This window comes from Aplysia californica, unplaced genomic scaffold (genome assembly GCF_000002075.1).
Source record: "Aplysia californica isolate F4 #8 unplaced genomic scaffold, AplCal3.0 scaffold00033, whole genome shotgun sequence".
Taxonomy (NCBI): Eukaryota; Metazoa; Mollusca; class Gastropoda; order Aplysiida; family Aplysiidae; genus Aplysia; species Aplysia californica.
Genome location: NW_004797303.1, coordinates 2407004 through 2427161, shown reverse-complemented (window position 1 = coordinate 2427161; position 20158 = coordinate 2407004). Strand labels below are relative to the sequence as shown.

General features: G+C 39.6%; 2 protein-coding genes across 2 annotated transcripts in view; one reads left to right on the top strand and one right to left on the bottom strand.

The window, feature by feature from the left end:
• LOC101845069 (geranylgeranyl transferase type-2 subunit alpha) overlaps nt 1-20158 on the top strand; it is a 68607-nt gene that overhangs the window by 6014 nt on the left and 42435 nt on the right. The window lies entirely within an intron of this gene.
• The window catches only part of LOC101864592, a 23603-nt gene continuing 11503 nt past the window's right edge, over nt 8059-20158 (bottom strand). Inside the window, exons 2-3 of the mRNA XM_005091635.3 lie at nt 15346-15522; nt 8059-12610 (exon numbers count right to left, since the gene is read on the bottom strand). Of these exons, the coding sequence (XP_005091692.1) occupies nt 9015-12610; nt 15346-15522 (3773 nt within the window). The 3' untranslated portion in view covers nt 8059-9014. The remainder of the gene's footprint in view (nt 12611-15345; nt 15523-20158) is intronic.

The following is a 20158-nucleotide window of genomic DNA, read 5'->3' as shown; positions in this document are numbered from 1 at the left end:
CCCCCCACTGGAAACAAAGCTCTGACCTGACAATACACAAATAATATCTGAGATGAGCGGCTGTTTTGTTTACCTCGCTGGTAACAATGGATGTCAATATGAACTTGGAACAGAAACCCCACTCGTTCACCATAAGGTGACAACCCATTGTTTTCCTCATAAGGAACTTAAAAACATCAAGGGCACCCTCCCTCCGGTTGGTCTAAAAATGAACAGCTACCAAAAATAGTCTCAGTGTAGTTCAAATAAAAACCAATTTACCCAGTGTCATGAGAAAAATTATTGACAAGGGGGGGATAAATTATAAACACCAACCCAAAATGTCATGTACAGAGAGATGAAGCCCGACCTTACTTGTATTAAGTCAAGCGGTGAAAATTAAATCTGCTATTAGTCCATAAATTTTTGTTTTAGTAAGTTTTACAGCGTTCGCAACTGAATAAGGTCATATGAGCGAAAAGGGGTGGATGTCAACAGAGGAGTCCTTACAGGAAATCAGATTATCAGGCTTACTCTGCTCACCTCTCTAGCTTCAACAGCACAGAGTCTACTTCGACTATCAAGGTACCCCGGAAATAGCGGGTCACAAGAGTGTGACTGTGACAAATATTTGTCACAGTCACACTCTTGTGACCCGCTATTTGATACAAAAGAAGTAGAGGCAAAATGACGATAGTAAGGATTAGAAAAGAAAAAGCAGCAGTTCTCTGTTGCAGGTCAGGCACAGTTGTGAGCATGACATTGTTGAATCAGCCCATTTACAATTCGAAGTGGCTTGTCGCCCGATCTCGGGTGACTAGTGTTTTGCTACTCGAATGAATTCGGTGGAGTAGTCTGATGCTACTGGCCCGTGGGGATTTCTGCGCATGTTCTGGGCGAAAAAATTCTGTCGATTAGGCCTAGCCTGCGGCTTCTGGCCCGTGGGGATTTATGTGCATGCTCCTTTAGAAATCGCGCAAGATTCAGTCACTCCTTGATCCTTGTCCTCCAAGTCAAGAATCGGATCAAATTGACATTATTATTATTATAATACAGGCATGAAGATGAGACTGGCCATAATGTATATAATAATGACTGTATTGCTTCGGGTCAGCTTGTGAACCGACGCAGAGAGAAAACGACAGGAATCAATACAGCAATGCTAATATAACAAAAACACATCCCCTCCTTTTCTCCCCCCCCCCCCCCCCTCTCTGCCCACAGACAAAATTTCTCGATTTCAATTCAGCAGTGGAACGTTAGTTTACACTCGTAATAAAGCTGCAGCAAGCACCTAGCACACCTCTGTGATGGGCCCAAATATAGTTGACGTATTTTCGCCTTCTATTTTTGTCGTCTTCTGGGACTTCCCTCGGCAGTTGACTAGATCCCACTGAGTACCGAGGCGGGCCCGCTTGCTGCTTAGCGCGCAATGGGCTACATCACTAGGTTTCATCGCTGACTGCTTGGCTGTGTGTGTGTGCGTATGCACTTGTGTATGTGCGTATGCACTTGTGTGTGTGTGTGTGTGTGTGAGTGTGTGTGTACAACTTTCAGGAGAAGGTTAATTTATGGTACGAGACATTGTTTATAAAAGATAGAGCTTTCACAAATTAGTACAAAAAAGCAGATCGCTAGAAAACGACAACTTAACGCCATAGGCCGATATTTATAGTAACAGCCATCTTGTTTGACGTCATTGAGGGATTCCCACTTTGTCAGTCAGGGTGGCAACACGACCGCGCGACCGCAGCCTGCCGACTTGAAATATTTTCTTTGCATCTTGCAGAACTGCTTGATTCGGTTTCTGTGATTGTGCAGAACCCTTCTCCCGTCCAGATTGATTCCCATGCGGTACACTACGTAAACTGAGAAGAAGAGTAGGAGTTGACCTACATCAATTTGGGTACGAAAGCAAGTTCAAACGAAGTTCCACAACTCAGTCAAATAATCAACCGTTTCGATCTGGATCGTTTCTTTTAAAGTTTTGTAAGCACGAGAAATTAGGCACTTACGGGAGATTGCTTAATAGGACGCTGAGCTGCAAATGGAGTAATTCGAGACTGCAAGGTTTGCAAATGGATACCGTGAGGTGCAAATGCAGTGTAAAGAGGGAACCACTAGGAAAGACTCAACAAAGAGGGAAGAGGGGGCTGCTGCTGGGGCAGAAAGCAGGGGAGGAAGAGGGGCAGGGTGGAGGGATTATGTAAAGGGGGAAGGGAGGCATACAAAAGGAGAAAAAAGAAAAGTATACTCCTTGTTTAATGCAGATAAACTCGTACTGACACACACACACAAATGACACATGCACACACACAGATGATTTACTACTCTGACACAGACGTAAGACTAAAACACTTGACATTTATTGCACCTGTAGTTATTTGGACATACATTGCAATAAGTATTTAAAACAATGTACATTGCGTGGGGCTAATATGCAATATGCCTCCTCATGCACACACAAATTTTGGATGAAATTACCCTGAGCTTCATACACAAAGTGACAGTACACTGCCATAGTCTAGCATCTGTTGCCATTTTTTGGGGTCAAAAGTTGCCACAAAAAATGGCAAAAGTTGCCATTTATTTTCAAGCTATCAACTCTCTATTATATTACAGTAGAGGGTTTTACGGCGCTCGCAACTGCATAAGGTCATATGAGCGCCAAGGGGCGGGTGTCAACAGAGAAGTCTTTACAGGGAATCAGAGATTTATTCTGCTCACCTCTCTAGCTTCAACAGCACAAGGTCTGCTTCGACTATCAAGTTCAAGTCACCCCGGAAATAGCAGGTCACAAGAGAGTGACAAACATACAAAAGAAGTAGAAGAAAATGACAATAGTAAGGATTAGGAAAGAAAGAGCAGCAGTCCCCTGTTGTAGATCAGGCAGTTATGAGCGGCGTGACATGAATCAGCCCATTTACAATTCTACTGTGCTTGAACGAGAAATGTCCCCCCTTTGGGAATGGCCTAAAGACACTACAGCCAGTGGCACTGCCCCCGAGGGAGGGTGGGGGGTGGGGGTGGGTTTCAACTCTCTGTGATGACGAATATAGCAATATTTTGATAGAAGTAACTAAAGCACCAGAATTTCTTGTGCTCTGTTTTAAGCATCTAGAATATCATTTGTAGCCATACAGAGAGTAAAAAGGTGAATTACATAATGAAATCAAAATTACAACAGCACATCATAAACAACCACAAAAATTCAGACAAAAGGGCGAATGTCACCTATCCGAAGATTGGCAGTTTTAACTCTAAACGTGTGCAATTCAAGAAAAAGTAGGCCTACAGGATATTACATGTAAATTACACAAGAGGCGTGCCAGTGTCAGTATTCCGTTTTGGTGGAGACATACTTTAACATAATAACTCATTCATATTTTTAAAAACAATAGGAACAGCATCAAATTAGATGACATTACGCTATAATATTAACACAAAAACAAATTAAAACACAACAAAGGGGGGAAAATATTTGACAAACAGTAATATAAATTGTACGTAATGTTATTTTCTCCGCATGAAAACAACTACACATGGACACCTTGAAGATAATCAGAATACATGTCTAATATGTCCTGAAGTAGCTTTTTCGCAGCCCCCAAAAAACGCCAAAAATCACGGCCACGACAAACGCAAATGCTAGCACAGTATGGTGTCAAACTTACACTTCTCTGTGTGTCGCACCATTCCAAAGGTTAAAGTTCATGTACCAATGACTAAAGGTCATGGCCATTGTAGCATCAGCACCATTAGAAGTGAGTATTGTGAAAGATGTCACTTTAGAAGTTGTGCATTTAGTGTGGATATTCATGTGTATCTATAGAGAGGAAAAGAGAAGATACGTGGCCATACACCGTGTAATTTGGAAGTGCTTTTTTTTATCTTGTACACAAACATCAGTACTCAAACACCTTGATGTTCATAAAAAACAGTACTCAAACACCTTGATGTGCACAGAAACCATTATTCAAACACCTTGATGTTCACAGAAATCAGTACTCAAACACCTTGATGTACACAGAAATCAGCACTCAAACACCTTGATGTACACAGAAATCAGTACTCAAACACATTGATGTAATAATAATAATAATAATAATAATAATGAAGATAATTTCTATAGCACCCACTCCCATGTAAACTAAACACAGCTCTAGGCGCTTTACATAAATGCATGTACGAACAACATTCATGCACTCACACACACACACACTCACACAGCCAAACACACATCTACTTGCTAATCACATGCGCACGCTTACACATTGTTACGAAGTGAGCACATACAAATACTTTATAAAAATGCAATGCAATTCGCAAAATACATAAAAATGGATACTTAATCATTTACATAACATTGTACCGACATAAAAATGATGTAATTAAATGTGACTTTTAAGACATTTTAAATTTAGACTCAGATGTTGTATGTCTCAAGGGTTGGGGAAGAGAGTTCCAAACTGATGGAGCAAGGTGGGCAAATGATCTTTCAGCCTACACATACATCAGTACTCAAACTAGCATCTGCGTTTGTTGCTATTTTTTGTCCAAAAGTTGCCATAAATTTTCAAGCTTTCAACTCTCTGTAGCGACATATATATATATATATATATATATATATATATAATATATATATCAATATGTTGATAGAGGTAACTTAACCTAAAGCACCAGAATTTCTTGTGGTGCTCTGATTTAAGCATCCAGAATATCATTTGTAGCCACACATAGTGTAAAAACGTGAAAAATAAAGGTTTCACAACAGAATAAAGTCAAAATTAGAACAGCACATGAACAACCACAAAAATGAACAAGAAATAAGGGCGCGTGTCCACTTATCCGAAGCGTATATATGTGTGTGTGTGTCATGACGCGGTGGAATCAGGCGCTCATCAATTTTTGTGCATGGGGAGATATTGGTATCATTGAGAAGCTTGTTCATTTATCTTGTTTTTGATGAAAAAAATACCCATCTATCTTGAGCAGAAGTGGAGATATTTGTGATTGAAAGAGGTAATTTCACTTGGTTTCTGCTGTAAAATATAGTGAGAAAATGGCTGCCAAAGTTTGGTAACTTCAATAGCCAAAGAGTCCTTGAAAACAGAAAAATTACATATTTCGAGCTTTTAATCAACGTTTTTCAATAATTCACATTTAAATGTGTTTTTATTTGGACATAAAAAATAAACAACTTTAATCAACTATAAATATTTTATTTTGATTTATTTTGGAGGCATGAGTGGTTTGTTGTTAGCTTGGGTGACAAGATAAAGGAATTTGGACCTTGCTAGTGTGTAGCTGTGAGATTATTTTGAGAACCATTACCTCAAGGCCACCTTCGCTTCAACCAAAGATACTCCACATTGGAGTATCTTTGCTTCAATGTTCTTCATTCGCAACTTTTAAAAAAGATTTTGACCCCTTTTCGAGCATGAATGATCTGAAATGTAGACAAATCCGATTGGTAAAACGGAGTAGAAACGGTAACTTCTAGCTGACTTCAAGCTTGTTTACGTAAACAGCTGACTGTGTGGGCGTGCCCTGCTAGCTGTTATCGTCTGTTGATCTTTCAGTTTTACACTTGGGTTGACTTAAAAAATTCGTTTTTATTTTTATTGTGTTTTAATGCTTTTAAAAGATTAAGTAACCTTCTTCTAGATCTCTCAAAGCGGACTCCTTACCAAGGTGGTCTGTGTGCATGTGTGTGTATGAGTGTATGTGTGTTGGGGGTGTTTGTATATGTGTGTATGTGCGTGTGTGTGTTTGTGTGTGTGTGTGCTCTTGTGTGTTTATGGTAGCCTACTATTGCAAACGTATAACTAGGTAGCGCAAACACGGCACGTAAGCTGACTCGCGGCCTTCTGAGCGTGTGGTTTCGGTAAAATGGGGGTAAAATCTGTTTCTTTGCTCTTTTGCTATAAACACCAAATGCTGAACACTTTGAAAACGTTCAGATTTCCTTCTTTACAATAGTGTAAGTTGTTTGTATATTATAATCGGAGTATGAGCTGGAGAATGGCCGTGGAAATGGAAGCCCCTCGCTGTAGGAATGTGAGGCGGTCGGTCAAAAATCGACACTCATGCATTCGAATGCTTTGCACAAAGATTGATGAATAAATACCGTCTTTTCATTGGTGGAGAACTGTACATCTGTAAGTGTGGTTTCCCGCGGTTATTACTTTTGGCCGTTGGCGTTTGGATAGAAACCTTGAAAAAAAGCGTCTAAGTTTTCAAAGATCATTTTTAACATGAAAAGTGTAAAATAGCAGCTAAAAATGGGTACCAATAGAAAGAACAGTTTTTTTTCTATTAGAATAAAGTCGTCGACTTGGAATTATTTTGCATGAATCCTTCTGAGAAACTACCGGGAACACTAAGTACACTACAGTATTGAGCCGGCTGGTGCCCGAAACAACGCCCGGTGTAGTTTTTATTGAAATAACGACAGATCATCGTGTTTGAGGCAATACAACACTGATTTGTAACGATCTCACAGTCTGAAAAATTAGGCTTCATTTCTTTGTTATAATGATTGTACTCTGTTAATGTAGAGATGTTTGGTGCACTTGGTACTCTTTTACTATCTGTTAAACGTGGGTTTCCAGCCAGTTAATGACTTCAGCAATATTTTATTATTTTGTTAAATTGAAACGGCTGCCATTCTCTTAAACATTGACTGAGAGGTAAAAGTATGGTACCAAAATTCTCAGGAGAAACAGGCCTTTCATATGATTTGACATACAGCTACTTTGAAAATTTAGTATCTGATACCTAGTAATGCTAATGTTTTGTTGCATTTGATGTGAAGTCCATTCTCGTGAAAATGTTTTGCCCATAAGTTTTTTCTCTGTCCATGAATAGTTTTCTACGTCTGTATGTTACCTTGCAGTCGCATTGCCAAGATAACTGCTAAATTTCAAGTCTCTATCTCAATTCTAAAACCCCCATTGCTAAGGAAACATGTTGCTCAACTTCGAAGGCCGTTTTCTCCTTTTCGTGTTTCCTTACCTCGCACAATTAAAAGTTCTGAATTATCGTCAAATATGGTCATATTTACTTCATTCTTGTTTTAAATTGTAGGGAAAAGGTGATAGTTTTTTTAAATAATGAAACTCAGTTTTGAAATTTCCTTCATATGACTGATATTGACCGGCAGGGACACATATATACATATATGGGAACAGCATCAAATTAAGTGACAAAAAAAAAGAGAAAAACAACACATCAGAGCAATAACAAGGAAAGGAAAAAAAAAAATGAACACATCAACAAATTAAAACACAACAAACAATAAAAAAAAAAGAAGAGAAAAAAAAAATTTTCATGGAAAAAATTAAATTCACCGAACAAGTGAAAGCAAATCAACATAGTCATCTTATCAAATACAGGCCAAGAGCATAATCCATAACTTTCTGAATGCGCAGCTTTTTATTTGAAAGCAATATTCCAAATTTTGTATGAGATATGATATTTCTACTGGGTTCGATTACACCCTTTTACTGATGCAAGACCGCAAGAACCAATTCACTCGTTTTTTGCCAAACTGATGCTTTGACATAGTGAAACTAGATGCTTTTGTTTCCTAAACCCTTTCCAAGATTTCAATAACAATAATAAGTACTTAAGAATGACGGAACATGTTAAAACGAAACAAAAGTGAGGCACCCCATCATAGCTGATATATCGCGATACGTCCGGAAGGGGTGCAGACCTGCGTCAATATTTCTACGATACGTTCGGAAAGAATTAAAAACTAAAACAATCTAAAAATTAAACTGAAGTAGCAAACAGGCTCTAAAAACATAGCCTTAGAAAAAAGACATTTAAAAAAACTGTATTCCAATTTATATATAATATTAATATACGGAAATGAGTCAGAAGTAGCTTATAGGCTGTAAATTGTAAAAACATAGAAATATGACATGAAAAAAGATTAATACAAAAAGGCTGAATCTTGAGAACAAATCAACGCGGTGTCAACAAGAGAGAAAGAGACGAACGAAGCGGAGCGGAACTGAAAATAAACTTTCTTTTTTAAATTAAAGAGGTTCAGTTCCTTTTCTTTCATTCTTTTTTTCAAGTTTTATTCCTCGTATTTTTTATTTTTTAAAAAACTTTATTCCCGGCGGTGTCTTTTTTCCCTTTTTTGGGGGGAAAAATGCCAAAATCACGGCAAACGCAAATGCTAGCTCAAACACCTTGATGTACACAGAAATCATTATTCAAACACCTTGATGTACACAGAAATCATTATTCAAACACCCTGATGTACACAGAAATCATTATTCAAACACCTTGATGTACACAGAAATCATTATTCAAACACCTTGATGTACACAGAATTCATTATTCAAACACCTTGATGTACACAGAAATCATTATTCAAACACCCTGATGTACACAGAAATCATTATTCAAACACCTTGATGTACACAGAATTCATTATTCAAACACTCTGATGTAAACAGAAATCATAACCAAACAGCCTGATGTACACAGAAATCAGTACTCAAACACCCTGATGTACACGGAAATCATTACTCAAACACCCTGATGTACACAGAAATCATTACTCAAACACCCTGATGTACACAGACAACCGCCTACAAAAGCTTTTACACTTACATCTGACAGGCACTGACAACTTTGAAATTTTTCTCACAAGACTTCTATGTTCAAAGCCCTTCTCCTGATTTCTTTAATAACATCTCTCACAGCAGAGACTGAGTATGGCTGCCTTCAGCAGTGACTGTCCATTCCTGAATGCTGTGTGTGTGCGTGTGTACAATATATATATGCACAACACATATATCTATTGTGTTTTAACACTTGGTTAATAAGTCGTCCTGTATTCAACGTAGAGATTTTAAAAAGCTATGTATGTACAACTGTGTGGTAAAAAGCAAACTTTTGTTCAAATTTGTAAACTGGTTGGTGATTTTTTATTTTATCACATAATCCACACATGCAAAAGTCCATCCCCATGTGGGAACAAAAAAGAAAAAGAAGTCATCCTTGATTACAGATTAGTGTGAGTTTCGGCAAGTTGGACAGTGGTAATTCACAACTATTGCTATTCCCTTTCCCATTCTCTGCAAACTGTCATCACATTGCACATGCAACCAAGCTTTGCAGCCTATGCATTCAATCCAGCTGACTGCAGAATTTTCTGAAGTTTTACAATCATGACTGTAACAAACTGAGCAGACATTTACCAAGACAGAGGAAAGGGCTTCTCTAACCTTCTGTTTATCTTGAAGGTCTGGTTTCTCTTTTCTTTTCGGTACTTCAAAGCGTACCTGTGGATCTGACTTTTTATTCGATGCTAACTTTTCTTTTCTCTCAAAACATGATATACTTGTACCTTTTTGTTTGACTTTTAACATACCCTTGGCCTTATTCAGTACACTCAGCATACCATTTCGCATATCTTGATGAATATTGGCATCATCAACATTTCGCATAAATTCAAGTACACTGAAAAGGACACTTTCTGAGGCTTGCAGTTGTTTTTCTCTGTCAACACTCCGCTCTTCTAGTTTGTTACAACACAGAACAGACTCAAACAAGTCGGCCTCCTGTACCTCAGTTTCATCAGAGCTTTGCACACATTCGGTTTCATCTGGAGGTTCCAGATTCATGTGGACTGCGTGAATGTGTTTACATATAACACATTTTAAAAGAAAATCTGAACAGGTACAGGTGTACATGTGGATACAAATATGACAAATTTCACAAACCAGTTCACAAGAACACTCTTCACAGTCTGTTCTTTGGACAAAGTGCGAACGACCAGGCTGTGTGGAAGATGGTAAAGTCCAGCCCTCTTGATCTTCAGCATTAACTCGTTTTATACCTGTTAGGGTCATGCTGACAGCTCTATTGTGTCTGTTTCTGATGGCAGTGATACAACTGGTAACTTTTCCTTTTTCTTGTTTAAGTAATTGCTCAACAGCTTTATCTCTAGCTATCTTCAGTAGTATTACCAAAAGCTCATCAATACGCCTGTTTCCTCGGTTTTCCATGTACTTGGTTTTCAGTAAGTGGTGAAAAGATTCTGCAAACATATTTGCATTTGCCAGAGCTCCAATACGGTAGCAACCAGCCCAAAATGCAGGTTTGTTGTCCTCACAGTAATTTTCATGAAAGTATGCGTAAAATTTTGGACAGGATATTTGCCAGTCACTCAGAGCGAACTGGAGCAGAGCTCGAAACTCAGATCCCAGTATTTCGGTCTGTAACATTTTTAAAAGATTATATGTGTGAAGGCGACGTTCAGAGTCCTTGCCAAAACATTCTCCGAGTTGTTTACGCCATGCTTTATCAACATGCCAAGAGCAGTAGAGTCTCTTCTTTGGTGGTTGTTCAAATGCACTGCACCAGGCATTATAAAAATTATTTGTGAGGTCACTCATAAATACATCTGGCACAAAGGACTGACCACAAGCATTTTTGACAACATTCAAGAAGACTGTCATTATCTTTGTTTCTTTGGTATTAGAGATGGCCCATGCTACTGGAATGGCCTCTAGGAACTCATCCAGCACCAGAATGGTAGTAAGAAAGTATTTGTATTGTGTTGTGCCATGGGTGGAGTCTACACAAATAATTCTGGTTCCATGATGTAGCATCATATTTCTTTGGAAATCGGTTTGAAAACATAGAAGAAAGTCATCTTTTCCCAGTGTCTCGTGTGAATTACCTTTTTGTTTGAAGTAAATTATTGGATTGTCAGAGTCTTCATTCAGGGCCTCCACCCACAGGTGACAGCTTTTTGCATCATCTTTATCTCTCCTTGCATGAGAAATACCATAGCTATAGTGTTGCTTTATGCTTTGAGTGTCTTGATTAATACATGTTACTTTATTCCTAATTTCATTTAAAATAGTTTTTTCATCATGCCCTTTTTTGAGTTTCCTTACAATAGTATGTTTCAGGTTCTCAGAAAGTTGTGTGAGTGCAAGTTTTTGGCATTTATCTGTGTGTTCAAGACAGAATTCAGCAGTCACACTTCCATTTACTTTATCTTCACGAGTAGTTATGTATGAGGTGCACTTAAAACCAATCTTGCATGAACCCTGCCTCTTTAAAGCTCTTTTGCGATTTTGAACATGTTCTCGTGTGCCAGAACGGTGACAGGAATAGTAGCAAACGGTCCAACCTATATCTTGCCTTTTGCCAGACAGTCGTATAAACTGTGATTTTGTCATTTTTTCTACTTGCTGCTTCCAATTAATAAATTCGTTGTGACTTGCAAAATCTTTTTTCTGGACAGCCATGACTTTGTTGTGCTTGCTGCGATAGTGTTTTATGAGACCTTGAATTGAAAAGCACCTGAACACTTTACAGTCTGAACATAGAGTTGGTGGTTTTTTGCCGTGAAGTGCTTGTTCTGTGGGGTGAACTCTTTTCTTATGACTAAATAGACCTTGTCTTGACCCAAAGCTTTTGTCACAGAATGGACAAGTCCATGTACTTTTTCTGTTTGCAGCAGAAGGTGGAGTGTTTTTACTTGTGTTTGGTGTTTCACTCCGCGAATCTGATTTTGGCATGTTTGAATCATATCTGCAGTTGTTCTCATGACTGTGTTTGCTTTTTTTGCTAATGTCGCTTGTGCCTGACTGACGAGTGCTGTTTTTCTCTGCGTTTGGTGTTTGTGGTTTGGGTTCAGTGTTGGAAATGCCAGCTTTTTGACAGTTTGTTTGTTCTGAGTTTGATGGTTGATGGTGAGGATTCTCCTTTATGTTGGCTTGGTCTTGGCTGGTTGTGTCATTGTTCGCTTTGCTTGTATGTGTGCCTGAGGTTGAGGGATGTTTTTTCTTTGGTTCCTCGGTTGAAGGCCCTGCTTTTCTTTTCTGTTTACATCTGTCATTGCTGTTGTTGCCAGTGCTTGTCTGGTGTGTGCTGTTATCAGGTAAGCGTTGCATGAGAAGACTCAAATCCAGATCTTGTGTCATGAACCATCTGATGAGCACCCTCCTCAAGTAGTTTGCATACTTGGTCGGGTGCTTCAGAAACAGTCCATCACTGGCTCTGTGGCCTGTGAGTTTCTGGAAAAAAAGAGGATCAAGGGCTGCTACAACAGCACACACACCACTAATGACACCACATACAGTACTGCACTGCTGCAGTGGGTAGTTTGAGCACATGTTGGTGCACAGGTGCTTGTGCCCAACGGCAATGGGACTGGGAGGATGCATGGGAGTAATTGTGGAGTAATCCAGGCTGACGATGCCAAAGACAGAGGTGAACTGCTCTAGGTGCTGCCTGAGGTTATTTGGAATGTCCCACCCCAGAGTATCGCAGTACAAAATATTGGGCATGTCTGTCAAATCAACAGTCACCACAGCCCAGTGGTCACCTGACTGCTGGCCAAAACTGTTAACGTAGGTCTCGACTCCAGCTTGTGTTTGAGCCCTCCCCACACTGACAATTAGGACCAGCCTCTCAACTTGGTCCCTGCTGGCAGCCAGGCGGCGCAGCTCATCTGGACTGGATGCACTGCTGCATAATCCAATGGCACAGGTCTGGCGGTCGTTGACCCGGTCCATGAGCCACACCAACTGTGATGAATACAGCCACCCGTTACAGCACAGGCTAGCCATTTCCTCCACAGAGCAACCTGCAAGTCACACAGAATAAAATTCAGATCCGGGCCCCAAATATCTCAAAAAGTCTAATCTCAAAAAGGGGTATGATGGACCAAATGGCTATACAATGTAATGTAGATTAAGTCAAAGATATCTACTGACATTAGTGGTTGAGTACACAGATCTTTAAGTTATATGTAGGAAATTGTTATCTGACACCGTAGTTTTCCGCGGGCGCTGTAACCATGGGAAAATGGATCAACTGCGCGGCGGAATTTTGATTTTTAGCAGAATTGAAAAAAAATTTGCAGCATTACTATGCTTTCAGGACAGAATTGCGAGCAAAAGAAAAAATTAAACTAAAGCGAGCTGACGACGTTAGAGTGATCACCTCTCGCTAGAAATTAGACCGCTCTTCTTTTCTTAAAAAACAAAATTGTGTGCGTTCCTGGTGAAAGGGACCAGAAGACGCATTTGCTTGAACCGAGATATCAGGCTTCAAAGGTCAAAAATAGAATTTTTGACAAAAACTAAGTTTCATTAAAAATGTGGATTCTTTAGTCATTAATATTTACAAGGACTTGAGTTTCTTTTACTTTAAAATGCTTTTAAAGATGGTTTTTAACACAAGGTATATGGCATAATCCCCAAAACTGCGTGAGAAAATTGGTCTTCCAAGTACACACTGCGGAAGATTTCTCTTGTCCATTCATAAAGTCGACCCAATCACATTGCATACCAAAATTTAGGTCATTCTCTCCACTCTTTAGTGGCGGGTAGTGCGCATAAATATCTAGAACATGTAAACAAAGCGAAGCTTTGAGCATTCATACCCTTTCTCCTTTTTGGAGAGCAAACTTGTATCACATTTTTCTGCCCTGAGCAAACCTAGATCTGTTTCTTGAAAACTCTAGCTCACGGTGGTGGTGAATTTGTTTTGAAGACGTAATATAAACACTTTGAAGCTGTTCTTTTATCTTAACTGCTTTTTAAAGTTGGTTTGAGAGTAGCGAATGTGTTGTCAGGTCGTCTTGAAGCATAGATCTATCTATCTGAAGCAGAAACAAAGGGGAAACTTAAAAGCCGATTTAATCAAAACTTTGCTTCTGTACCCTGCCTTACTTACAAAATCACCAATATCTAAAAAAAAATACTGAAGAAATCTTTAAAATTCAAAAAGCATATTGTTCAGAAATGATCTCTGTACATGAAAAAGCAAAAAAGGGATTCTTTAAAAGGCGTCTTCTCGTCCCTTTCACCAGGCACGCTCACAATTGACCTAGATTCTTGTTTGTTTCAGTAAGTTTTACGGCCCTCGCAACTGCATAAGGTCATATGAGCGTTAAGGGGTGGATGTCAGCAGACAGGTCTAAACGGGGAATCAGGCTTACTCTGCTCATCTCAATAGTACAAAATCTGCTATTGAGGCACCCCGGATATAGCAGTTCACAAGAGAGTGACAAACATACAAAAGAAATGCAGGGATAAATAACGATAGTAAGGCAGAGGAAAGAAAAAGGAGTAGTTCCCCCTCTTCCCTATGATATTCCGGCATAATGTGAGCATGACATTGATAAATCAGCCCATTTCTAATGTGCATAAGAACATGTTAATATCCTCCCCTTTGGGAATGGCCTAAAAACACTTCAGTCAGGTGCACTGCCATCTAGATTCTAATATGCATGCTTTAATTGTATAGGAGTACAGGCGAGACGAGTTTGACTTTCAGCAAAAATGAATACATTTTTTAAAGGAAAGAATGCGTTGAAAACAAATGCCGCTGAACGTCAGCTTCAGTTTACCAAAAGCACACGTGTCTAGCGGAAAACAGTTCTGTTAATTGAACTTATGTATACTGTATGTAATGTGGTACTTGTCAATGACCACACCAGAAAATCGACGGTGGATGGGCATTTCTGTATTTATGCCATCTTCACCTAGGGCTTTTCCTTCTGGGGTGTTTCTAATTCTAATTGCAATCTCTACCTCTGACTTATGAATGTTGGGACCATTGTTGTTGCTTGGTTGTGGTAGGGGTGGTCTTTTATCTTCAAATTCTCCTATATATTCTGCCCATCTTCCTAGGGCTTCTTTTTTCTCCAATAACACTGTCTTTTTTGTCTTCCAACGCCTCCTGACAATCAATGACATAGCTCAAATTGCCAGCTCACCTGATGTTGAAATTACATGCCATGTATCAGTATAAAATGGTGTCTCATTTCTTTGGGCCACACTTTTTGCTAGTATATTATGTCATGGGATTGTGTTTCGAAACAAAAATACAGATTGTATGCTGCTGATTGCTGGGCTTTTAAAAAATTTACTGTGTCTGTAGTGCTACTTCTCAGCTTATGATTAATTGGTACCGGTACTTATATTTTCAAAGTAGTATGGAAAAAGAAGTATAGACATGGTCGCAATCCTTGCAGAATTTTTGCGGAAATTGGTCATTTTGGTGGTAATATTCTGCGCAGAAGTTTGAAATTTTGCATGCAGAAAACTACGATGTCAGTGTTATGTACTCTGTTGATGGATGGGTGTGGAAGGGTGGGGAAGGCTGAGAGAGACAGTCATATTCACCAGCATTGTGCTTGACAGGACTCATAAAAAATACTTTTATTGTCCATTGTATCATGTGCAGCTTTAAGACAAATTTCCATGTTTATAGACAGATTGAGTAAATCTACATGTTATGCATTAAGTTGCGTTCAACTATGACAGCCAGATGGAGCAGAGGAGATGACCACATCTTAGCAGCTGGACTTACTGTACTCGTTAAGAAGTTCAGTTGCTGGCTTGTTCCATATGATGTCTTGGAACATCTGCATGTCCAGGACAGAATAGCAATCCCTTAAGAATGGCGGCACAGTGACAGACTTGAACCATTCCTGTTCCAGCCTGTACTTTTCAGGATATTGCTGTTTCCTGGTTCCCTGGAAGTCATCTGCAAACAGAAACAAAGTGGGATTCACACCTGCATCTACCATTGTGACTGATTCATCTGTGAATCATTTATATTCTCCAGACCAGAAAAAACATACACTATTATGTGTTTCATAGGATTGCTGTACCTCACTAGAGTAGTAAAAAGACAATATTGTATAACAGCACACAGTACATTTGTACTGTTTGTACATCCACATTTACACAGTAGACTGAGCACTGAAGTTGGCAACCCTACAGTTTAAAGACTCAATTTCGGTTAAGGCATTGGCACTTTACAATTTATACTTGTAAATGCTTCTCTTATCAGGATGTGGCACAAAATCATAGCCTGACTTGGCCTGTGCTACAATTTATAATTAACTTGCAGTTTTCCTGTCTTTCTTTCATTACTGCACTTAATACTCAAGGGACCACTGTTGTGTGGAAAGATTGCATGTATGACTGTTTTCAGTTACCCCGCCATGTAGGCAGCTGGTATCTGCTTGTGTAGGCCTACATGTACATGTAAATACATAAAGGAGAAACGGCTCTGCCAACCACACTGGATTCCAGTCTACATAGACTGACAGGCCTCTATACAATATAACAACAAGCATTATAAATATTGGTGATAGGGTGCCCCTAGAAAATATGTAAAAAAGGATTAAATAAAAAAAATAAAAAAATAAGCAGACAAGGAGAAAAACAAAAAAACCCATTGACATTGCCTCTTTGACTCAGTCGGTTTTTAACTACAGGAAGGGCGTTTGCACAACACAGAGCTCTGTGAACGTTGTGAGGGCTGTGTTCAACACTACCTACCACTTTTACAACCTTTTCCACCCGACTCCAAACTCCTGTAAATCAACAACCCCACTGGCCCCCGTGAAAGTGTGTGGCCTGACTTTTTATTTCATCAAAAAAAAAACCATTATTATAAATCATGCAACCCCCGTGGAAAAAAATGAAACATAATACAGTCGAACCTGCACTGACGGCCACCTCTATAAGACGGCCACTTTCCATTTCCCCCCTTGCGTTTTTTCTATATAATTTAACTGTGTAAAACGAGCACCTGTCCAACGCGGCCGCACTATTTCAACACCTGTTTTAGACGGCCACCTTAGTGACTCCATTACGTTTTGCAATAAATTGTGCATTGGCCCCTGGCATTGTGGGCGAGCCGTCATAATTCAATCACCTGTCGTTTTTGTTAGGTAGTCCTTCCAACCGATCATGTTGCGTAGGCCCCTCTCACTGTTGACCAATAGCTACCAATTTTCAGCTGCTGATAAGGTAAGCGTGTGATCGCTCATAACCCAAAAGCCCCGCCCAGAACTCATACGCAAATCGTAAGTGAGATGAGTGGTAACTGTTTACCCAGTCTGTAACATAACAAAGTAACAAAGGACGTCAACATGAACTTGTGACAGAAGCGTCGCTCGTTCTCCCAGTGGTGGCGACCCATGTGTTTGTTTTAACAAGGCACTCGGTCTTCCTCGTCTGATACATTTCATTTTATTGTCACCCTTGTGCAAAATCAGCAACAAAATAAAAATTACAAACAAAATACAAACCAACACCACCACCAACAACAACAAAAACAACAGCAATGCGGCTACTTTCAATTGGGACCTCTGACGGGAATAGTTTGTTTTCTTCATCTTGATCAGTCCTGCCTAAGACGGCCACCTGTCTTATACGGCCACTTTTCTCCTTGACAATGTGTGGCCGTCTTACACAGGTTTGACTGTATATACAGTAAAATCCGGATATAACAGGGATAGTGGGACATATGACGGCCAAGGCGCTGATGACAGCTTTATCTCGCTTCCTCTTACTCTTACTCACTAGGTCAATTGCTGGTGCATGGTACCAGCATCTTGCCAGCACATCACATTGCCTTGCTTCGCAGACGACACAGCGAGAGCTATCACAGCATTATCATCCATATCGTCACCCCCACCCTCCACAGACTGCTTTTTAGCTGTCTACATCGTGTATACTAGTCAACATTGGCTAACGATTGTCTGTTGCTAAGATAAGTGGGCACAATACACAGCGCCGAATCTGCAGTCGTTTAGTTTCAGCAAGTTGTACGCAGCTGGGTCAGCTACAGGTCAGTCTACATGCACTCACTCCACACACGGGGTTACATACCATGGCAATTCTACACACTTTTGTTTCAACGCTCACCAATGACAACAGAGCTGTCAACATACACAAAGCGTTCCATCAATGAGATTTTACTTTTAATGTCTAGTTTGTGAAAACGCACAAGAAATATCTAGAATAGTATTTTAGCAACAGTTGACTGAAGACAGCCGTCATAGTTGCGGTAATGAGAATAATGTACACCCACTTCAAAGTTACGTAACTGTCACAGTAGTCAGTGAAATTCACTTAAACTCTCTCAGAGTAAAGACAATACAAGTGGGTATCCCCATTCCAAAGATCATTTCAGTCGCGAGAGTAATCCATTAATTTGTGATTTTTTTCTTGAATAATCAATTATAAAACATCTTTTGTTATTTTTTGTTGTTGTGCAATACAACAAAACAAGCATATCTATGGAACCATGGATGTTTGCTCAGCGCATGCAGCCTCGACACATGCAATGTTTACGCTGTCTGGAGCAAATGTGCGCTCATTGTATGATGTAGTTTCTTCTTTCTGAAATGGCTTCGTCTCGTTATTTAGCTCTTAGTATACGGCACACAAGTTCAGCCAGCTCACAGCATCACTCGATTGTGTACATCCATAACATAAATCTACCAGGTCCATCTTACCTGTTATAAAACTTATATTTACTGCTTGGATCATTCATTTCTACCCTGTTTTGGGTTAATTTTAATTCAAATAGGTTAAACAGGGACAGAGATATAGATATAGGGAGGTTTGCGCTACTGAAGGAGGAATAGTCTTCCTTGCGTATACTAAGAGTGAATTTTTTTAATAGATTGGAGACAAACTGACACGATATCCAATATAGGAAAACACAGTAATCTTTTATCGTAGTTTGACTGTCGAATGTTCACCCTAAGTGTTCGCCGTGTCTGACCAGATCTCGAGCTTTTCAAAATGTGGACGAGGTAAATCTTCGGGGGCATTTCTGGCATTGTCATCCGGTCTTTTATTTTATAAATGAATAAAACAATACTTTTGCAATGTCGCACGTGCCTTAGGCTTTCTTTTCAGCCGCATTTGAATTAAAGTCACGTTTTTACACCCACAAATGAGGCAAAGTTCATTCAGGGATGAGGTATGTTTCGTGTGTTTGTGTTCCATTAGTAGTTTTCAGCCAACTTGTTAAAAATGATCCATGGGCTGACGGATTTTTTCCCTAATATCGTTAGAAACGTCCGATCAACAAAGATAGAATTCATGCACAGGAAGCGCAAGTGTCTCCCCAAAATAAAAACTATAATCTTTGAAATAGATAGAGAACTGTAGAACTTAAAAGATCTAAAAAATATGGACAAGAAAAATTAGATACAAAAAGGCTGTAGCAGAGGCTAAACTTGTCACCAAGGAATCTAAGAAGGAAGCCTGGACACAGAAGTGTGAGGGACTCAATTTACATCAAGGTGGACGTGAAGCTTGGTCACTTCTAAATAACCTCACTGGCGAAAAAAGGAAAGAAAACCCCAAACCACTACACACAGAAACCGAAGTTCTCACCAGCGAGTTAAAAAAAGCCAAACACTTCAATAAACATTTTGCCTCCATTAACAAAAGCAGCAACAGGAATTACCTGGACAGGGGTCTACTGAGTGTTTTGAAAGGAAAAAACAGAGACTTGATGACACCGAGTATCTTCCAGGACTTCTTAACTAAGCGAGAGTTGGACTGCAATCAAGAAACTGAAGAAGCGAAAAAGCCCAGGTCCTGATAAAGTACACAACGAGATGCTACAAAACCTTGGTGAAAAAGCCAAATTGCTACTTCTTAAGCTCTAGTTTTTTAGGGTCATTGGCCTTCTTTCCTTTCTTTAAGACTGGGTTTAGAGTAGCTAGTTTCCATGTTTGGCAGATTTCCCTCAGTCCATCTTCTGTTATACTTCTTAAGCTCTACAACAGAACATGGAATGAGGGAAATCTGCCTAAAGCATGGAAACTAGCTACTATAAACCCAGTCTTAAAGAAAGGAAAGAAGGCCAATGACCCTAAAGACCACCGCCCAATATCACTCACGTCCTGTATTAGCAAGCTCTGTGAAAGAATCCTCAATTCTCGTATTTATTGGTGGCTTGAGTCTTCAGGTCTGATATCACAGTGTCAAGCAGGGTTCAGGTCAAAAGGCAGGACAGAAGATCAGCTTTTCAGTCTTACACAAAAAATCATTGATGGATTTCAAAGAGGGGAACAGGCAACGGCTGTGTTTGTGGACCTCCAACAAGCCTACGATAGAGTGTGGAGGAAAGGACTTGACTACTCTTAAAACTGCAGAACACGGGAATCAAGGGAAACATTCCTTATAGTTAGACTTATCCAGACCCAGATGGATGAAACTCTATCTTCAAAAGCAGAACTTGAGGAAGGACTCCCACGGGGATCTTCTATCAGCTGCACCATATTCCTTGTCTTCTTCGATGATGTTTCAGATGTTCTCAACACAGAAAAAGCCCTTTTTGCTGATGACCTGGTCCTTTGGCA